This window comes from Armigeres subalbatus, chromosome 3, assembly GCF_024139115.2.
Source record: "Armigeres subalbatus isolate Guangzhou_Male chromosome 3, GZ_Asu_2, whole genome shotgun sequence".
Lineage (NCBI taxonomy): Eukaryota > Metazoa > Arthropoda > Insecta > Diptera > Culicidae > Armigeres > Armigeres subalbatus.
The window spans coordinates 1,240,201-1,261,787 of NC_085141.1; the positions used below are offsets into that span (position 1 = coordinate 1,240,201).

Consider the following 21,587-nt stretch of genomic DNA (forward strand, 5'->3'; position numbering starts at 1 on the left):
GATCGTATTCTTCCCATGATTACGAAATCACGGTTTAAGCCTTCCGGGACTCGCATTATTGTAAAAAGTACACCACTTTGAGTAAAAATGACACATCTTTTTAGCCAGTTGACCAATTTGCACCAAAAGTTCTTTGTCAATTTAAAAGATAATTAAAGTGATTCGATAGAAGGCTCGGGTAAATATAGCTTAATAAAAGGCTCAGGTGCACTGGCAAAAGTGACCAGTTATGAATTATGTATTTATTTCATTACCAATTCATCCTAAAGTTCCGCGATTTTTTCTATATCATTTCTGACAATGATCGAGTCGAGTCAAGTAAGAGACACTGAAGACGGCCTTACTGTTGAGGTCGAAATACGTATCTACACACGTATCATACAATTAAGTGGTGGAATTCAATGGGATTGTAAAAAGTGAAGACATTCCACTAAGAAGCTCAAAATAATTTTCTTATCAATGATCTTGGAGTTAATTTGCAGTTCACACTCACCTATGACCGTAGGTGGCCATCAGACGGCCTTCCGGAAAAACCTAGAACGTTCGTAAAAATGGTCGTTTTGGAAAGTTTGCCCTACAGCAGCGCAATTTTTTATAAGCAATTTCTGACGGTGAACTTAGAGTTAATACACCGTTCTTACTCTGCTATGACCGCAGGTGGCCACCAGACGGCTTTCTGGAGAATCCGAATCGTCCGTAAAAATGGGAATTTTGGAAAGTTTGTCCTAGAGCAGCGCATTTTTATACCATTTCTGACAATAACCTTGGAGTTAATACACAGTTCTTACTCAGCTGTAACCACAGGTGGCCACCAAACGGCCTTCCATCTAATCCGGAACATCCGAAAAAATGGTAACTTTGAAAAGTTTGTCCTAGAGTAGTGCAATTTTTTCCAAGCCATTTTTGATGGTGGTCTTTGTGTTAATTCACAGTGCTTACTCTGCAATAGCCACGGCTACTAGACGGCCTTTCCGCAAATCTGAAACGCCTGTAAAAATGGTCGTTTTGTACAGGTTTGCCCTAGACCAACATTTTTCTTCTAAACCATTTCTGATAATACCCAGGGAGTTAGTCAATGCTCTTTACCATACGATATTGTATAGAATTTAACACCACAGACAAATAGACATTGAACATTCACTAATCATTTTCATCGTCGTTTAAACACTAACAACACAGACAAACAGATGTAACAGCTAGAACAATTTGTTTTAAAATCCATCGCCCAGCTATTTTACCACCTAACGTGCATGTTGTACGAAACAAAGATAAGTACGACAATGTCAACAGAAGGCGCTAGTGTGAGGTGTCAAATACAAAGGTATATGATGCGCGCCCCTGGATGTGAAACTCGCAAGCAGTTGATTTTAAAACGACCGTTAAGCTCATGGTCAATGAGAATTTTCTCAGTGTTACGTCTGTTTGTCTGTGCTAACAAAATCTGTTCATTTTAATTTGTTGGGCAAACCACGAACCATATGGCGGTAGTGTGCAAACGTCAAACTGTAGCTAATCAGATGTGTGCGTCACTAGTGATCGATTGGCCAAATAATAATAATAATTATTATTATTATTTATTCAGACTAAGGCCGAAGTGGCCTGTGCGGTATATAAGAGTCTTCTCCATTCGGCTCGGTCCATGGCTACACGTCGCCAAACACGCAGTCTACGGAGGGTCCGCAAGTCAACTTCCACCTGATCGATCCACCTTGCTCGCTGCGCACCTCGCCTTCTTGTACCCGTCGGATCGTTGTCGAGAACCATTTTCACCGGGTTATTGTCCGACATTCTGGCTACGTGCCCGGCCCACCGCAGTCGTCCGATTTTCGCGGTGTGAACGATGGATGGTTCTCCCAACAGCTGATGCAACTCGTGGTTCATTCGCCTCCTCCACGTACCGTCCGCCATCTGCACCCCACCATAGATGGTACGCAGCACTTTCCTTTCGAAAACTCCGAGTGCGCGTTGGTCCTCCACGAGCATCGTCCAGGTCTCGTGTCCGTAGAGGACTACCGGTCTAATGAGCGTTTTGTAGATTGTCAGTTTGGTACGGCGGCGAGCTCTATTCGATCGGAGCGTCTTGCGGAGTCCAAAGTATGTACGATTTCCAGCCACTATACGTCTCCGAATTTCTCTGCTGGTATCATTTTCGGCAGTCACCAGTGAGCCCAAGTACACAAATTCTTCTACCACCTCGACTTCGTCACCACCGATGCCAACTCGCGGTGGGTGGCTCACATTGTCTTCTCTTGAACCTCTTCCTATCATGTACTTCGTCTTCGACGTGTTGATGACTAGTCCGATCCGCTTGGCTTCCCTCTTCAGTCTGATGTAGGCTTCCTCCATCTTCTCAAAGTTACGTGCCATAATATCTATGTCATCGGCGAAGCCAAATAGCTGAACGGACTTATTGAAAATTGTACCACTCGTGTTAATCCCTGCTCTTCGTATTACCCCTTCCGAAGCGATGTTGAATAGCAGACACGAAAGACCATCACCTTGCCGTAACCCTCTGCGGGTTTCGAAGGGATTCGAGAATGCCCCTGAAACTCGAACTACGCACATCACCCGATCCATCGTCGCTTTGATCAACCGTGTCAGTTTATCCGGAAATCCGTTTTCGAGCATTAGCTGCCATAGCTGGTCCCGATCGATTGTATGATTGTATCATATGCGGCTTTGAAGTCGATGAATAGATGATGTGTGGGCACGTTGTATTCGCGGCACTTCTGCAGTACTTGGTGAATGGCGAACACCTGGTCCGTGGTGGAGCGTTCGCCCATAAAACCCGCCTGGTACTGCCCCACGAACTCCCTTGCAATTGGTGCTAGTCGACGGCATAAAATTTGGGAGAGTACCTTGTAGGCGGCGTTCAGCAATGTGATTGCGCGGTAGTTGCTACAATCCAGCTTATCGCTTTTTTTGCAGATGGGACACACGTCAAGTATTTTATACATTAATAATGCTTAGAACAATAGTTACATTTTTTTAAAATAATTTTTAAGCTAATTCATAAAAATCAACTGTAAAACAAACAGCTTATTTCTTCCACAACATCAATGCCGGCCTGAGGGGTTAGAATTGAGTCCATTGGGAGAAATAAATCAGATACAGCACATTGCACAGTGGGAACAATCAGTTCCGTTGGGTACTTATTTAGACGCCGCTATTAAAAAAATGACTCAAATATTACTTAAACATTGATAAAGTATTGACGAAATGGATTGCTTTGAAGTTTTTATATGACATCATTTAAAGTTAGCTTATTTTGCTCGATTCTCCCCTAAATTGATGTTTTGTCTAAAAAAGCTGATAAGACATTTTTACTCGTTTGTATAATAATATCAACTGGTACAGATCTAAAAACAATTAATTTAAATAGGCAAGTTATAATCTTTTTTTAACTTTATTAAAATCGACCATTTTGTCCAAATTCCCCTGTTGATCAAATCTTCTTTTTCTATACTTACATAATACCCAAATTAATCCACCTTGCGGCGATGATGCCTTTCTCGTTTATTATAAAAAGCTGGGTGCTGCGGATAGAACCGCTTTTCTGCGCTCAAGCGAGTAGAGGGATATTTTGAAATCACTCCCATAAACAAAATTATTTTGCAGTTACTCGGCTGTCAAACATTCCCCGCTCTTCGAATTTCTCTTTCCACGCTAAATGAGGGCGCACAAATGCGCTAGACTCTACATGACTTAACGATTGTTTACATACATTCATGCTACAATCAGCTGCTGAATCTCAAGAAATTTCGTAACGAGTGCTTTTTAGTTGCATTCCTACTAATTTTTCACTCGAAATATAATGTGAGAATATTTGTTACAAAGGATACAAAACTCAAAAAAAGTTAATTTTTATTTTTTCACCAAATAATAACAATACTTCTCAATATTAGATCAGAAACGAACATAACCACAATCTTCAATGTTTGGCTCCGGCACAATAGCAAATTTTGGCTTCAGTTTGACAACCAAATCGATTCTATCCGCACCACCCAGATAAAAAGTATCGAGAAAAGTTCTTTAGAGAGGTCAAAAGAGCACAAATATTAAGCAGTTGATGGCTTATTTAGTGCTGATAAATGTAGTTTTGGATTGTCATATACTGCCGTGAATAGCAAGTCAATCCCATCTGTATATGGCATCCAAATACAGATGAGACTGACTTAAGATTTACGGCAGTACAAACTTCCAAAAAAATTGGAATAATTCTTTCCTACTTTAATGAATTTGAACATGTTAAAAATCGGGTCCTCACTGTATTTTCTACATATTCATTTATGGAATGATGCTGTGGCAATTTCTTTGCAAGATATTGAAAAAAAAATCTTATTTGAAGGCAAACTGTGAACAAATCTAGACCAACATTTGAAAAGGGCGTAACAGCCAAAATTCTTCCTTCTGATTCTTCGTCCACGTATAGAGCTATATATAGACGAAGAATCAGAAGAAATAAATTTTGGTTGTTACGCTCTTTTCAAATGTTGTTCTAGAAATAATCAATCAGTATTCTAAGTGGGCATATTTTTGATAGAACAGAAGCCGACAACTATTGTGAACCATTTAATATGTTCCATAGTATCTTCCAAAATAACGAGAATGCAGCCAACACTATTTTGAGAGCTTTTTCCGACTATAAGCTTGATCAGAATAAAACTATTATAAGAAGTAGCATGTTGTCAATGTTGCCGTTAAACATTACATCAAGTTTTAAATCTCACAATCTAAACAGACTATCAGTATCATTATTATTTTCATCACCTTTTAGGAAACCAAGAATGTTTAAACATATATAGAAAGTATTGATAAACTACATTATATTTATATCATTTTGAACACAACAATAGTGAGCTAGACTTTTTGCGCACATACACACACTGACGTCACTCCAATTCGTTGAGTTATTGGTATATAAAACTATAAGTCTCGGGCCTCCGATAAAAAGTTTGTTTCTGGAGCAAATACATAACCTTTACTCTTACTTAGAATACGAGAAAGGCAAAAAAAAACAGAATCTAAAAAAGAGAGTAGAAATCAATGTGAATTCGTAAATACAAATGAAAATAATATTAAATATCAATACAACGAGACTAAATTTAGATCAATTTGCCAGTAGGGCTTAAATCCACATTCTCCTGTACATTTATTTTTCCACAGGAATGTAATTACGTATCGTTATCCCCCTATTATAACCCTGTGAGTCAGCATTGAAAGCACGAAAACATCATTCTGATATGAAATTTCTTGAAAAAAAAAAACGGAATTAAAAATACATCGTACAGACATTGTTCACATACATGCCGTATGAACCTCTGAGTCTGTCGAAAACAAGTACAAACGACCAATTGGCAGCTAGCGTCGTGGAGTAATTTTCATTGCTTCATCCCGAAACGCGAAACGCTCCACTGCAGCAGATGATTTGAAAAAACACAATTTCACCTCCAAATTGTCTCACTGATTGCTGTCATTTATTTTCCCTACTCTCAAGCTCGAAAGCATTGGCCTACCGCTGTGTTTGTTATTGTTGGCTTTCTCGCCTTCTGGTTTGCCGGATGAAATTGGTTTGCCGAAAAAAAAGTATCTGTGAAGCTATATTTTTGACGTACACGATTTCCGAGTGTGCGATGCCATACTCATTGTCAGTCATCCAAACTGATTTATTTTTATTCTGCGGCTGCCAATTTACAACTTGACGAGCTACATCCGCATGATTTATTCTTCGAGAGATTACTCGCTGAGGGTATTTTATTGTTGCCTAGTGTAGACCAACTTAAGGAAAAGAATTCTAATTATCTAACGCTTAGTAGTATGTACGATCAAGGTGCTCAATGTAAACAAAATAGATGAACAAGCCTATTAAGAAGATACTTTAAGAGTAATAAAACCTTGAATATTTATGGAAAAATTTATACAGTATTGTTAGAATGGAGAAAGGCTAAGTCAACAAGAAAAGCCGCTAATGTAATAAAAATGAATGCCATTTTCGCGCGAATGTCCCAGTCGTAAATTCATTCTTCCCAAAAAAAATACAAGACATGTCTATACCTCCGCAACCACATTTTTTTCCTTTTGGCAGCATCGACGGTAACGCGTCAAACAAGCGACAGGGTTTGGTAATGCTTGCGGTTTTCCCCCATCAATATCTCGCGGTATTTTTACATTTCCCAACGAAAGTGATCACGCAACTTTATCCGGGAAGGATTATGACAGTCATTGGTACATTTTACCAAACCGCGAAACCATTGAATTCATCTAATGGATTCAATTCATACGGTTTAAGATTTATATTTGAATTTTAGTTTTTATTGAATCACATTCTTTTGATCGATTTCAAACGAATGTTCATTTCATTGACAACCTTTATTTAGCTATTTGACCTGATCTCTGATCCGTTTGTCGGTGAGCTCAGCCCAACTGATAAGTTGAACGAGAAAAGCAACGAAGGGAAAAAATGATGAAAAACACTTTTTCCGTTTCGCCAACCTCAGGTCATGCCCCGAAGATACGGGTTAATCACTTTCACAGCTTCTTCAATCGATTGGAATAAATTGGCAAAACAAGCACACGGTTGGCGAAAAACGGCTCAAGCTCTCGAAAAAGGCAAGCATAAGCCGATCATTGACTGTTAGAGAGCAAAAATCGCAAAAATCACACAGCCTTCCAGCATCGGAGCGAGCAGTTAAGTGAGGATTTGAAATTTTCCCGGTATTTACTTTCGTTGGGAATTAATGGTTATTGAAAACATAATCCAATTAAACTGGAAAAGGGTTGGAAAAGTTTCCCGAGGATTTGCGACGATGGGAATGGCTTCACGTAGCTTAAGATGTGAACGACTAGGGTGGGCTAAGTAGCGGAAAGAGGCGTACTTTATCAGGACAAATATCCGGTGATGCGGATGCAAGTGGAGAAATGATCAATCATTTACGATGACGAGGGAAACAACGACCTGGGAAAAGTTGTGTTAAAGGTTTTATTAAATCTACTTGTTTACTTATTTATTGCAAATTGAGTTTGAAGGGTCTCGCAAACCGGAGGCAAAAGAAATAATATATTTCATACTAAGTGTTATAGACGAATTCAACGACTCCCATAGGCAATGGCATCTGATTCTTGGATACAAAATAATTGTTTTTATTTCAGTTGTACATTGTCTAACTTCCTCACTTCATCCTTAATACTCAAAACTCAAAATAATAAGGAAATTTTAACAAACAGCTGATTATACTGTTCCTAGTATTCATATCATGTAGCTATATCAATAATAATCGAAAGCAAAGAATTGTAGCGCGAATTGTTATGTTCATTATTTGCGATTTGTTCAGCATTGAGCACGCATGACAACAATAAAAACGACACAAACTAATACAGTTAAACCTCCATGAGTCGATGTTCTATGACTCGATATCGACTCATGGAAGCAAATTATGCCATATTAAAAAATATTTCCTGGGTTACTGTGGCGGTCCCTTCAAACAGCTTTCCAAAGATTTGCTATTCCTCATCTCGATATTTCCTTAAGTCGATGGTCCCTTCAATATCGACTCATGGAGGTTTGACTGTAATAACAAATACCCATTCATCTCTATGAACAGGAGGTCGTGGGATCAAAATTAGGATTCCAGGCTCACTTTTTTCCTACTATGGGTCTCAATCTTTGTACTTTCATTGATTCACATGCCACCACAACTATTGTGGAATTTCTTGCTTCCATCTAAGAGTTAGTGGATAGTCCCAAATAAACTTCGATTAAAAAAAAAATCATTATAATTAAGATATATATATTTTTTTTTTGAAAAAATGCTACTCTTCTACAATTGTCTAGGTTTGTACCACCTACGAATTTATGCGAATTACTAAAATGACATTGAATCAGAATTTCAAACCATATGGTTTGCTGTACCTTTTAAAACAATCCTCCTTTCCTTCAAAATTAAACGACCGTAAACGCTTAATGATCGTTACATCCCAACGTGAAAACGTGCGCACAGCTCGAGCGAGTCATGTAAACACCCACGGCAACAACTTTCTTTGAAATGATTTCTAGTTGTTTAAATTTGCACAACAGTTTACGCATCATTTGAAAGATGCGACACTCGTTAATAGATGTCGCAGTTCGGCCCCCAATGAGTAGGCGGCGAGGAACATTGTCGCACCTTTCGTCCTACAGCGATAATGGTGACAGCGGGAACACCTTCATCATAGCAGACGGCGAACTGCACAGCCATCGCTGATTTATCCGCATGTAAAGAGCAGGCACCCGTCACCGAGGAACACCGAAAGTGTTTTAGATCTCGGTTCTGGGAGGGTTTCCGTTAGAACAGGGGTGATGAGGTGAGGCTTTTGTGTTGGTTAGTGCTCCGGTATTTTCTCGTTCCATTTTTCACGTGGAACGAATTGATTAAATATTCTTGTGGGTGTCTTTCGGAGAAGGTTCTCCAATCGATTGAAATTTACACGTGCGACGAAGGCCAGGTTGGAGATTGATCATTTATTGCACTTATTTACACTGATGGAACATGAAGTCCCATATTCATTAATTGCCCGGAAAAAAATTACACATTTTATGTAGTACTACTCTGGCAGGACTGGTAGCGAAAAAAGGGACCAAATAGTGGCTTTCAGTTACAGAAAAAGTGAACAAATAGTGACTTCCAATTTCAGTTGCAAGTTCAATGTGCCGAAATCAAGCGTTTTTGGGTCGAAGGAGAATAATTTTCGCGTAATTTGTGGCGGAAAACATATTTCACTCACCACTCATTTCTCTTAGAACAAACTCAGAAGAGAAACGAAAATTGTATACGCTTCTTTTATCTACTCAGTGATTAAGTAAAACTGTAATAGGGGCAGCAGGGACTATGTCCAAGGGCATGACGACCCCTCCCCATGGCCACTGCGAGTTAGGAGGCCTGTCTAGGATGTGGTGGGGTTTGACAGTGGGCTCTGTTGAACCTCTGCAAAAAGCTGCATGTGTCTATAGGCAGGCCCTATCAAACCCAGTCAACACATGGAAGTATATGGTGTCGTGTAGGCTGTTGAAGTGGAGGCGATATAGGTGCTTCTCCATACAATATGTATGCATATCGTGTATCTATTTCGTCTCCAATTTAGCATCTTGTATTGCACCATGTACGACTTTATATTGACTGAAAAGCGACCGTGTGCCGCTCAAAGCGCATAAGCCCATCAGGATTAATACCAGTGAGATCCTGATTACGGTATACTGGTCACGGCAAGCGACAAACACACGCGCGAAAGTAATGCAAAATAAACGACATGTAAAATAAACGTAAATTAACAAAATATGTCTGGCTGAACATTCTTATTTAACGTCAAATAGAGATAACATAATTAGCTTTCCGATTACTATCAATTTGGTTGAACAGCCGTGATTATTACTTTATTTTCAATTTATATCCCGTTTCTTTTTTACTTTTCTTGCGTTGAAGAAATGATGCCGCGGGCGCCTCATCCGAAATTCAAATGAACAATCGCTCATTTTGAACGATTGATTGTTTATTCTCGCGATGGATAAACAATTGAACAAATCAAGAAAATGCTAATACTGTAGTATAGAAGTTGCATAGTCACATCACTTTCCATGGTGAATCCCGATCTATGTTACTGATTACCCCACCCAACTAACACAACTTCCTTCCCGTGGTAATTGTGGTGATGCAGAGGTATTCTCGGTCTCTAGTAGCAACAATAACCACACACTAACATTCCCTCCCTTCCACAATTGACTGTAAGGACTTGGCCGGCGCCGTTATTGATCAACATTTGAGAGCTGCTGAAACGTGCACTTCGAGAATAGATGGTAAACCCCAACCACTATTCACTTGGATCGTAGTGCAATTTGCACTAGTTCTGATCAATCACGGAGTAGCAACCATTGATATGTACAGTCAGTCTAAGCTAAGCTAAGCTAAGCTAAGCTCAGTGATTAAGTAAAACTGTAATGCCCTCTGTCGCAGCAGAACAATTCTAGCCGAATATCCTCTATGTTTCATACCACACATATTGTAACCACATTCCAGTTGATAACTCGCCGTTAATGATATCAAGAGGGCACTAGGCACTCGCACTCTTCAAGATACCTACCATAGGCAGTACGAATTAATCTCGCGCGCGAAGCAGTCGAGTCTGCGTGAAATCGAGACAATAAAAGTTATCCGAAGTCAGTCGCTGTAATTGAAAAATAAAGTGTTTTCTCTGCAGTCCGTCGCGAGTTTTACATTCCCGAATATCCGTGAAAACCCAGTGGTAATACAAACATAAATTGGTCCTTCGAAGCGCCGGATGTCGGGAACCCTCGGACCGAAAGTGACCAGTTAAGTGAGCACAATCGTGCGAAGAAACCCGCCATCACACGGCAGTGGCTTGGGTTCAGTGGAATCAAATAATAGAGCAACGGTGGAATTGTTTGCATGCTGCTTTGTTGCTGTTGGTCATCGTGGTGAAGGCATTGGAGTGGAGATATCGACATCGACGCAGGCGACGCACGAGAGGATTGGTAGCAGATAGGAATCGGGAAGTACTAGATTTGCATGATATTGATTGATGGTGGACTCTATATGCATGCGGGTCCGTGGTGCGAAGTGCCTCATATTGCGAGTAATAAATAAATGCTAGAATGGCATGAGAGTATTTTCATTCTTCACGGAATCCTTATTGTGGGTGTATATGAGCCTCTGTGTTATCTCTTCGGTTGGTCTTTTCTGTTTGTTGTTCTCCTGGTTGTGGTATTCTGCTTGGTTGGATCCCCTCGCTGCTGTCGCTGGTTGCTGCCCTTCCGCCCTGTCTCAGTCAATCGCAGGATCATACGAACGTCGAGTTGATATTACGCGTTTCGGGTGTACTTAGTGGAGTTGATTTGCAGTTAGTGAACCAATAGTGATTATCAGTGAATATGGCAAACGAACTACGAGACTTAGTGAAACAAGAACGAAATTGTTTAAGAACTTTCGAAGCAGTGAAATGTTTTCTCGAAAAATTTGACTCCGTGAAACAAAGTGCTGAAGTGAGAGTTCGTCTAGAACGACTTGATGTGGCATTTAACGACTTTCTTTCTGTTCGAAGAAAAATTGAGCTGCTTACGGAAGATGCGGATGGTGAAGACAGTGATACGAAAAAGATCTCCAGTGAAACGCGAGAGGCGCAAACGAAGAAGAAAGAAGAAGAAAATGTGGAGAAAGTGATTAATGCCGAGAACCAGTATTGCAGTCTGAAAGCTACCCTGATGAGCATACTAACGAGCCAAACATCTACGTCATCGAGCATGCAACAGCCAGTACTTCATGGACCAGTTGGCGGTCTATCTCGTGTGAAGCTTCCGGAAATTCGCCTTCCATCTTTCTGTGGCCAACTAAGAGAATGGGTCAGTTTTCGTGACACGTTTAGGAGTTTGATTCACAATAACCAGCAACTGACGGAAATGGACAAATTTACCTACCTGCGGTCATCGCTCAGTGGTGAGGCTCTCCAGGAGATAAATTCCGTACAAATGTCCGACGTTAACTACGTAATTGCTTGGGAGATGTTGGAAAAGCGATATGAAAACAAAAAATTAATAGTAAAGGCTCATCTCGATTCGCTGTTTTCTATCGAACCAATACGTCGGGAAGGATATGAGCCGCTGAGTCGTCTAATTGGTGACTTCGACAAACATCTTCTCATGCTAGATAAGGTAGGTGAAGCTACGGACAATTGGAGCACAATTCTTGTCCATATGGTGTGCTCCCGTTTGGATTCCACTACTCTCCGAAATTGGGAAACACACCACAACTCGAAGGAAGTTCCAAACTACAAGGCCCTTATGAATTTCCTGAGAGAACAATGTTCCGTATTGCAATCCGTATCACCAACCAAATCAATTGCTGTCCCTGAAAAAAGACAAAGTTTTCCATTAGCCACGCAGCTGTCCAACAGTCTTCAAGTCAACCATCATCGATGAAGTGTCCATTCTGCGGAGAAGGTTATTATTTCGCCTTTCGCTGTATTAAGTTCCTGAAGCTGGCGGTTGTCGAGCGCAATGAAGCAGTACGACGATCACGCCTTTGCCTGAACTGCTTGGCGCCAGGGCATCAGGCAAGAGTTTGCAGTAGAGGCTCCTGCCATCATTGTAAGCAGAAGCATCACTCCTTATTGCACCCGGAACCGCAGCACACAAGTGAATCTCGTAACAGATCCTCCGTTCAACAAGGGCATTCAAGACCTACAGCAATCCACCAACAGCAACCACAAACATATCCAAATCAAAACCAACCAGCACAAGCTCAAACTACACAACAACCCACACACTCGTTTTCCGTACACTCGCAATCCAATGCACCACCACCCCTCACAAATCAATCATGCACCAACCAGAACACTGTTGCGCTTCCGACAACTACACAACTCTCCACGCAAGACATTCTTCTGTCAACTGCTCTTGTGTGTGTACAAGATTGTCACGGTAACACACGACTAGCTCGAGCACTGCTAGATTCGTGCTCTCAATTTTGTTTCATGACAACACGCTTCTCAAAGAAACTTCATCTCCAAGGTTCCTCCGAACATCTATCAGTGCAAGGAATCGGTGGATCAGTAGTCATTGCACGGAAGTCAGTCAAAGCGTCAATTTTCCCACGTATTCCGGATATATCATCGTTCCATGAAGAGATGAATTTCTACGTGCTGTCAGAACTAACGGCTACTCTGCCCTCACGGAGGGTAAACACAGTCAATTGGAAGCTCCCTAAAACCATTACTTTTGCCGATCCACAATTTCATGAGCCAGGCTGCATTGATCTAATAATTGGTGCAGAGCATTATCTGGATCTGCTAACAGACGGTCGGCAGAAAATTGCAGATGAAGGGCCTTCACTGCAAAATACAGTATTCGGGTGGATAGTGTCTGGTCGCATAGTCGATCATGCAGCGACAGTAACACAAGCTGCAGCATATTCCTGCACTCATGCGAGCCTGCACGAGCAGTTGGCAAAGTTCTGGGAATTAGAAAACTGTCATACTAGTAGCACTCAGTCCGTTGAGGAGACAGCCTGTGAAGCATTCTTTGATCAAACCACCGTTCGTGATGAGCAAGGCAGATTTGTTGTCACATTGCCGAAAAGAGACTACCTCATAAGGCAGCTTGGAGAATCAGAAGGAACAGCAATTAGGAGATTCTTGGGCTTGGAGAGAAGGTTTCAACAGAATTCGGAGCTGAAGGTTTCGTATGCGGATTTCATCAGGGAGTATGTGCAGCTGGGCCACATGGTGCAAGTTCCAGTGTCAACGTCGGAGGACAATACAACCCTACCAGTATGCTATCTTCCCCATCACGCTGTCTTCAAATTAGATAGCACCACAACCAAGCTACGCGTTGTGTTTGATGCTTCGTGTAAAACCAGCAGCGGAGTATCACTAAACGATGCGTTAATAGTAGGCCCTGTCATACAGGATGATCTTATCTCCATCACGCTTCGATTTCGTCTGTTGAGTGTGGCCATAGTAGCGGACGTGGAAAAAATGTATCGGATGATTCAAGTGCAACATCAAGATCGGCGTCTACAGCGCATCGTATATCGCGATTCTCCTGATGAACCAATTAAAACGTACGAGTTGACAACTGTCACGTACGGGACAGCATCAGCTCCTTATCTGGCGACAAAGTGTCTCCAGAGCCTAGCAGATGAAGGGGTTTCTTCGTATCCACGCGCATCCAAGGTATTGAAGGAAGACTTTTATGTTGACGATATGTTGACAGGGGCAAATGACGTCGAAGAAGCGAAAAATCTGGCGTCAGAAATTGTTCAACTAACAGCATCGGGAGGTTTTAATTTGCGCAAATGGAACTCCAACTCTACACAATTGTTGGCTCAACTGCCGGCAGAACTATTGGATAGTCGGGCGACGTTAGAACTAGATTCATCATCTTCTCCAGTTAAGACGTTGGGACTCCAGTGGGAACCACAGTCAGACAGATTTCGATACGATTCTCCACACTGGAGCAATGACACCGTTCCTACTAAACGCATTGTACTTGCCGAAGCCTCTCGTCTTTTTGATCCATTAGGAATAATTGGACCCGTAGTGGTCTTAGCTAAGGTTTTCCTACAAGAACTGTGGAAGCAGAACTGCGGATGGGACGATCCGTTACCAGACAGGATGCAGTTGTTTTGGCAGGAATATAGACTGAATTTGATTGCTCTATCGTCGCTTTCTGTTCCACGGTGGATTGGATACCGGACCGAATCAGCGATGCTGGAAATACACGGGTTTTGCGACGCGTCTGACAAGGCCTATGGAGCCTGCATCTATACACGTTGCACCCTATTGGATGGCTCGGTAGTGGTACGCCTACTCATAGCAAAGTCACGAGTTGCACCTCTAGAAGATCTCAAGCGGAACAAGAAAAGGTTATCTACTCCTCGTCTCGAGCTGTCATCAGCCTTGCTACTGTGTCATCTGTATGAAAAAGTGAAATCCAGCATCCGTATCCCCTACAATGCTTGGTTTTGGACGGATTCAACCATCGTTGTACATTGGCTGTCTTCGTTACCATCAAGATGGCAGATATTTGTTGCGAATCGTGTATCCGAAATTCAGCACATTACAAAAGGCTTTTCTTGGAATCACGTTGCGGGTGTAGAAAACCCAGCGGATGTTATTTCACGTGGGATGACACCTGCTCAATTACAGTACAACACGCTTTGGTTCGAAGGCCCGCCATGGCTGCGTCGAGACCGCAGCACGTGGCCGGCGGCAGGTCCCGAAGAAGATTTCGATCCTTCTCTACTCGAAGAGCGAAGCACAGTTGCAGTTCCAATTCAGCTCAAGCCACCCAACGAGATTTTCGGTCTTCATTCCTCATTGTTCGTGTTAGTAAGGAGAGTCGCTTGGATTCGTCGCTTCATCAATAACTGTCGATGTCCAGAATGGAGGCGAAGTGGCGGTATTAGCCACAAAGAGCACAACGAAGCATTGTTGTTGCTTGTGCGCATGGCCCAGAATGAATCCTTTCCCGAAGAGGTTTCTGCACTACAGCGTGGAAAGCAAGTGAAACAGTCATCTCCCATAAACAAACTCTGGCCTATACTGGTCGATGGCATACTCCGTGTTGGCGGTAGACTGTCTCAAGCATCAGTTTCGTCAACCCGCAAGCACCCAGCAATTCTTTGCTATCGGCATCCGTTAAGTAAACTCATTGTCACAGATTACCATCTGAAACTCTTCCATGCAGGGCAGCAACTTCTCACAAGTAGTGTGCGAGAGAAATACTGGCCAACTCAAATCCGCAGATTGGCTAACACCGTCGTACACGAATGTGTATCGTGCTTTCGTAACAAACCCAAGGTATTGGAACAACTCATGGCAAATCTCCCGTCGGAACGAGTATCACCTGCTCCACCCTTCCTAAAAGTAGGCGTAGACTATTGTGGTCCTTTCATGGTTGCCAACTCAAATCGCCGTGCCGCTCCACGGAAGTACTTCCTTGCTATTTTTGTGTGCCTAGTGACGAAGGCTGTTCACCTCGAGTGTGTTGGAGACCTCACCAGCGAAGCCTTCATCGCAGCTTTCAAGCGTTTCATCGCACGTAGAGGTAAACCAATCCTGGTAATGTGCGATAACGCCACCAACTTTGTTGGTGCTAGGCGTGAGCTCAGTGAACTACATCGATTATTTCGTAATCAGCAATTCCAACAATCAGTTGTTGATGGTGCCGAACAAAACGAGGTCGAATTCCGTTTCATTCCACCCAGGTCACCCAACTTCGGTGGCCTTTGGGAAGCCGCGGTGAAATCCTTTAAGGCCCACTTCAAACGCACCATTGGTACCAGAATTCTTCAGCATGACGAAATGCAAACTGCAGTAACACAAATTGAAGCAATCCTCAACTCCCGTCCTTTGACGCCCATCAGCAGTGACCCGATGGACTTTGAGGCGTTGACGCCGGGTCATTTTAATCCAGCGACCACTTACAGCGGTGCCTGAGCCCGACCTTAGTCATCAATCCACTAATCGACTTTCAACGTGGCAAAAGGCTCAAGATTTTGTGCAACAAATGTGGAAAAAATGGTCCCAACAATATTTGTCCGACCTCCACTGCAGAACGAAGTGGACACGTCGGAGAAACAATATCTTTATCGGAACGATGGTCGTTTTGAGAGAAGATAATCTGCCGCCTTTGAAATGGAAGCTGGGACGAGTAGTAGAAGTTCATGCGGGTACTGACGGAAACATCCGTGTAGTAACTGTGAAGACCAAGGACGGACTGTACCGGAGGGCTATTTCGAAAATATGCATCTTACCCATCCGGGACAACAAAGCTGCGTCAACTTCTGAGGAGTGCTAAAACTCCTTCACGTCAGCGCTTCGGCGCGAAAACTTACTACTAAGTCGGGAACCACAAGCCAAATCAACCAGTGTCAAGTCAACTACTAATGTCGAGTCCAGCATGTAATCTGTCCGTCTATGATGTATTGTCCAGTCCAGCACAATTCAGTATCGTTCTGTGAAGTCTGACACCGAGGTGTCCGCAAATTTGTATCTGTCGAAAAGCAGTTTACCGTTACAATATAATTTGTCATCGTAGTCCAAGAAGCGGAACGTTGCCACAACCAATTCAACGACCGGGAATCCATGGCATCCCTCTCAGCGCAGTAGCGAGGTCACCCATGGGTTTGGCCAACTCATGTCTGTGATTCATCAACGTTACTGCCAATGTTGTCGCCAAACCGCTCGATGACAATTTACGAGCAGTTATCCAAAGACGAGAATCGTCATCACCAGCGCCGGGGGCGCTTGCGGAGGCCAGGAGGCCTCCGCGCCAGGCAAGGAATTTGCTGCGCACGGCTCGATAACATTTCCTGAGCATCCTATCCGATGACGAAGTTCGTCAACACCAGCGCCGGGGGCGCTTGCGGAGGCCAGGAGGCCTCCGCGCCAGGCAAGTTTCTTTCAGTTTGGGTTATATAGTTGTAAAAGCACCTGTTCATCTTATAGGGCATTTTCGACACATGTTACGCTGGCAATTTATGAGGAATCATCAACGAAGATGTACGTCAGTCACGCTCATGGAATACCTCCAAGCCAAGCATCTTCAGTTCACCACCAGTAGAGGTCTTGCTGTGAACCGATCCAGTAAGGATACGAAGGTCTGTCGAAGGAAGTACAGTCTGGCGTTGCTCCGATCGGACGGATCGTAGGCAGCATTTCAAGATCAAGTCGCAGCTTCTAAAAATCACCAAAGGTCCACAACAGAAGTGTCAACTCACCGTAATGTACATCATCAAAGGCAACAATTTCATCTCGTCAGTGTTCAGTACCAGTACCAGATTAAAAGTAGTGTATTACATTAAGATTAAGTAGCAATTTTTGAAATTGAAATTTCAAGGCGGCCGGTATGTCGCAGCAGAACAATTCTAGCCGAATATCCTCTATGTTTCATACCACACATATTGTAACCACATTCCAGTTGATAACTCGCCGTTAATGATATCAAGAGGGCACTAGGCACTCGCACTCTTCAAGATACCTACCATAGGCAGTACGAATTAATCTCGCGCGCGAAGCAGTCGAGTCTGCGTGAAATCGAGACAATAAAAGTTATCCGAAGTCAGTCGCTGTAATTGAAAAATAAAGTGTTTTCTCTGCAGTCCGTCGCGAGTTTTACATTCCCGAATATCCGTGAAAACCCAGTGGTAATACAAACACCCTCTCTTTTGACCCCACGGAAATTTTACTCAATATCAGTCAAAAGCAGGACTACTCAAAACTAAGAGTAGTCTTGCAAGCAAATCAAATTTTTACGCCACTGGAAGTGAGCGAAATATGGTTATCACTAATAACACCTGTTTTTCTTTCCCGAAAATGATTTCTCGGTGAAAATCTGCGTGATTGAGCATTTTCTTCTCTTGAGAATGAGTGAAAATTACGATCATTGGATAGCTGAACTTTACTTTAGAAAAATGCAGAGAATTCTACGATTTGTCACTGGTGCCACGGAAGTTTTTGTAATTTTTAGTGCGTCAGAAACAACAGTACGGATCGTTTTCGTAGACAACGAAACAAAAAATATGAAGATTCGTGTACAACGAGCTTGGGATTGAACGTTCGACCTGCTGCCTGTAATAAGGACCATGCTCTCTAAACTTTTAAATATTTTTCCTCCAAAATACGCAGATTGCTGTGCGTATTAATGAAGGATTTTTTTTTACCAGAGGTGAACCAGTCAAGAGCTGAAAGCCTCTTTAATAAAGAAGAAAAAAAAGAAGGATTTTTAGTATGGAATTTGACAGCGCATGCAATCTTCAAAATTGGGGAGACTTGATCTGCTTTCTATGATATCTACTCAATTTTTTAGAGCAAACCCTTCATTACATCTGTCCAATTACAAACAATTGAGAACAAATTATATTTTCTTGATTTTTTAGACACATTTTTATATTATATTACATACATATATATGGATGACTTATGAGGGATCAAGTCTCCTCAAATTGAGGCAACAACTCAAAATCCAAAAATCCTGAAATTGTGGTGGAATGTTGGCATTTTCATCAATGAAGATCATTAAGCATATTTATGGATTTGTGCTGTAAAAAAATTTTTGCAGAGTGAAATGAAAACGACCGGTTAGAATGAATGACTAACGACTAATGAAAAATTTATTTCAGTTCAAACTACAGGTTGCTACGATTTGCCATGTGTTGCTATGGTAACTAAGATTATATAACAGAGGGTACATAACGGACTAGTTCGATGATTAACCAGAGTCAATGACTACTGCGATTGCAACACTCCTTCCTAAGCAACGAATCCAGTTAACCTCTTATTCTCTTCTAACTTTAGATTCGCCAGGGCTTTTGTAAACACATCTGCAGGCTGCTGTTTCGTGCTCACATAACCCAACTCGACAACTCCTTGCTCTAGAATGTCTCGGATAAAATGGTACCGAATGTCTAGATGCTGTGTCCGGAGATTATACGATTGGTTTCTTGCGATACAGATGGCTGATTGATTGTCACACCGGATGGGAATTCTTTGCACACCAAATATCTGCGATTGGAAGTGGGGCCACCAAAGGGCTTCCTGTATAGTGCGGGAAAGCGCAATGTATTCCGCTTCGCACGATAATAGAGCAACTGTTGGTTGCCGTTTCATGTTCCAAGACACAGCTCCTCCCATGAACGTGAAGACGTATCCAGTAGTGGATTTCCTGGAATCCGGTTCTCCTCTCCAATCGGTATCCGTATAGCCAACCATATCCGAACCTCGATTCTTCGAATATGTTAGCCGATTCGATTTCGTACCCCGCAAGTACCGTATTATGCGCTAGACAGCATTCCAATGGCTTCGTCCCGGATTTGCATTGAATTGGCAATTGGCATTGATATTGTTACTACCAACGACGCCCATGCGTCGCTCACCTCTTGGGGCGCCAGCTCACCTCTTGGGGATCTCAGGGCCGGCACAATACCGCACTAAGGAAGACTTACCTCTTCTTTTGATCTGTTCTCAACCTGAAAATCAAACGTTTGATGCATGCAAATAATGTTCGCGACACAAGGTAATTTGTTACTAGGGGTTTTATCAAGCGCATTTATTAAAAGGACTAATTTTGGGAAGAGTACACTTCACTGCTCTACAAACTCACTGTTGCGATGGGCCGGCGACGTTGTGGAGGCCGGAGTACCGGCGCGTTCTGCCGGAAGGGATGGGATCTAGCTTGACCGAACTCAGGAACCAGCTTTGCGATGTCGGTTTCAACTACCGACGGGCTTCACCGTGAGAAATTATTCTGACACGGACTTGTTTGGTGACGTACAGTCCCGTTCGAACTTCTGGGAGGCGTTGCACCACGTGGGTGGTGCCACTTACCGATGTGATTATATCACCACGGTATTCACTTTTGTTCGTGGATCACTAATCACACGCGATACTAAAGCGTACACTTGAGCTGAGCGAGTCGTTGCTCCTTAACGTTTAGCTCCACTTCTCAAAAACGCGATAATGTGCGAGCCAAGCTCTTTAACTATTAGCACTTTAAAACTTGCAAAATTAACTTCGTCGAACTATTCTTCACGCTATCCCAGGATCAAGAGAGCTTTCCTCCCTTGGGATGGGGCTTTTATAGCTCAGTGGGCGCTGGTCGGGTTGAGTCGTCCGTTCGGTTCGTCCACCCCATCAAACGATCATCGTGTTCGGAACATTGTGCGCTTCGTTGTTTCGAGCAGTTGGATTTTGGTGTGGATTACAGTGGAGCAATATTGAGTCCATCTACTTCATATGATTCGTGAACGAATTCCGTTTATTTAGATTTAAATTGAACGTTTTTATATAATCAAAATCATTATATTGCATGAGGAAATTTACTTTTAAATACATATCTATTTATTTTCAAATTAAAAGTTCATCAAATTTTTGAAAATAAGTTTGAAAACTTTGGAAAAGGTTACAATATCCGGCCACGTTGCTTGCGCAAAATAAGTGAGACAGCCCATTGCTTTCTGATAAGGAACTTCTCTCATCTCCAAGATTTCTTCCGGCGTTGTTGGCGACATCGATTTATCCAGCTTGATACTCGCCTCCGCTGGTGTAGAGACAGGATTGCAATTCGCCATGTTGAACCGATGCTATCGATGTAGTGCTCTTGATCTACCCACAGCTTACCGTTCTTCTGTTCTCGTGTGATCCGCAGTCCTAAGCAAAAAGTTGCTTGACCAAGATCCTTCATCTTGAAACGATTGTGGAGAAACGATTTTAACGCACTCTTCTGTTTGGCGTTGTTGGTAAAAATCATGAAATCGTCCACATAAATAGTGACGAAAATCATTTTGTCACCAGCGATTCGGAAGTACAAGTACGGATCCACATTGGACTTTTTAAGCACAAACTCTTTTAGCGCCTTGTCCAACTCAGTGTTCCACACTCGACTCGACTATTTGAGCCCGTAGAGTGCCTTTCGCAATCGACATACTTACTTCGATGTACCAGCAAACCCCTGCGGGGGTTCCATGTATATGACCGTCCGTCAATTCTGCTCCACATCAAGATCGTGCTTTACCGCCAGTGCCAGAAGGTATCAGATGGTGGAATACCGTACCACCGGAGAATAAACTTCGTCGAAATCGATTCCTGGCCGCTGCGAGCACCCCTTCACCACCAAGCGCGCCTGGTATCGCTCGATGTTACCAGATGGGCCTCGTTTTGTTTTGAAGACCCACTTGTTCCGTATAGCCTTTCAATCGTTTGGAAGCGTGGACAGCTCCCAAGTTTTATTCTCTTCTAGAGCCTTGATTTCATCGCGCATAGCTGCGATCCACTGCTCACGATCCGGTCTTTCAAGAGCTTCTTCGTAACTCTGAGGATCATCAAACGGTATGTGCGAACGAATCTGCTGAGGGGAAATAACTTCACCAGAAAAAAATTATACGTAACGTAATCTGAATACTTGCCTGGGATTCGGCGCTCCCGCTCGCTGTGCCTGGACCCTTGCTGCTGATCAGCTAGTCTATCTGATTGCGACGGGAGCGAAGGCTCGATGTTGGCATCCAGATACTCCGGATCACTCGAATCGCTTTCGGATGTAGCGA

At 42.7% G+C, this 21,587-nt stretch overlaps 2 protein-coding genes across 3 annotated transcripts in view; both read left to right on the forward strand.

Annotated features, from left to right (window-relative positions):
- LOC134220742 (tyramine receptor 1) overlaps positions 1–21,587 on the forward strand; it is a 171,774-nt gene that overhangs the window by 54,534 nt on the left and 95,653 nt on the right. The window lies entirely within an intron of this gene.
- Positions 10,919–15,984, forward strand: LOC134221416 (uncharacterized). Its single transcript, XM_062700607.1, has 3 exons — positions 10,919–11,695; positions 11,902–15,592; positions 15,701–15,984. Exons 1-3 carry the CDS (start codon positions 10,919–10,921, stop codon positions 15,982–15,984), a joined length of 4,752 nt encoding a protein of 1,583 aa, XP_062556591.1.

What these genes read in the sequence shown, in the direction of transcription:
- LOC134221416 (XM_062700607.1), top strand. Translation starts at nt 10,919, where the DNA reads ATGGCAAACGAACTACGAGACTTAGTGAAACAAGAACGAAATTGTTTA. An exon ending in ATCTTCTCATGCTAGATAAG is followed by an intron (nt 11,696 to 11,901) that starts GTAGGTGAAGCT and finishes CCCTGAAAAAAG; the next exon opens with ACAAAGTTTTCCATTAGCCA. An exon ending in GCGTTTCATCGCACGTAGAG is followed by an intron (nt 15,593 to 15,700) that starts GTAAACCAATCC and finishes TCCAACAATCAG; the next exon opens with TTGTTGATGGTGCCGAACAA.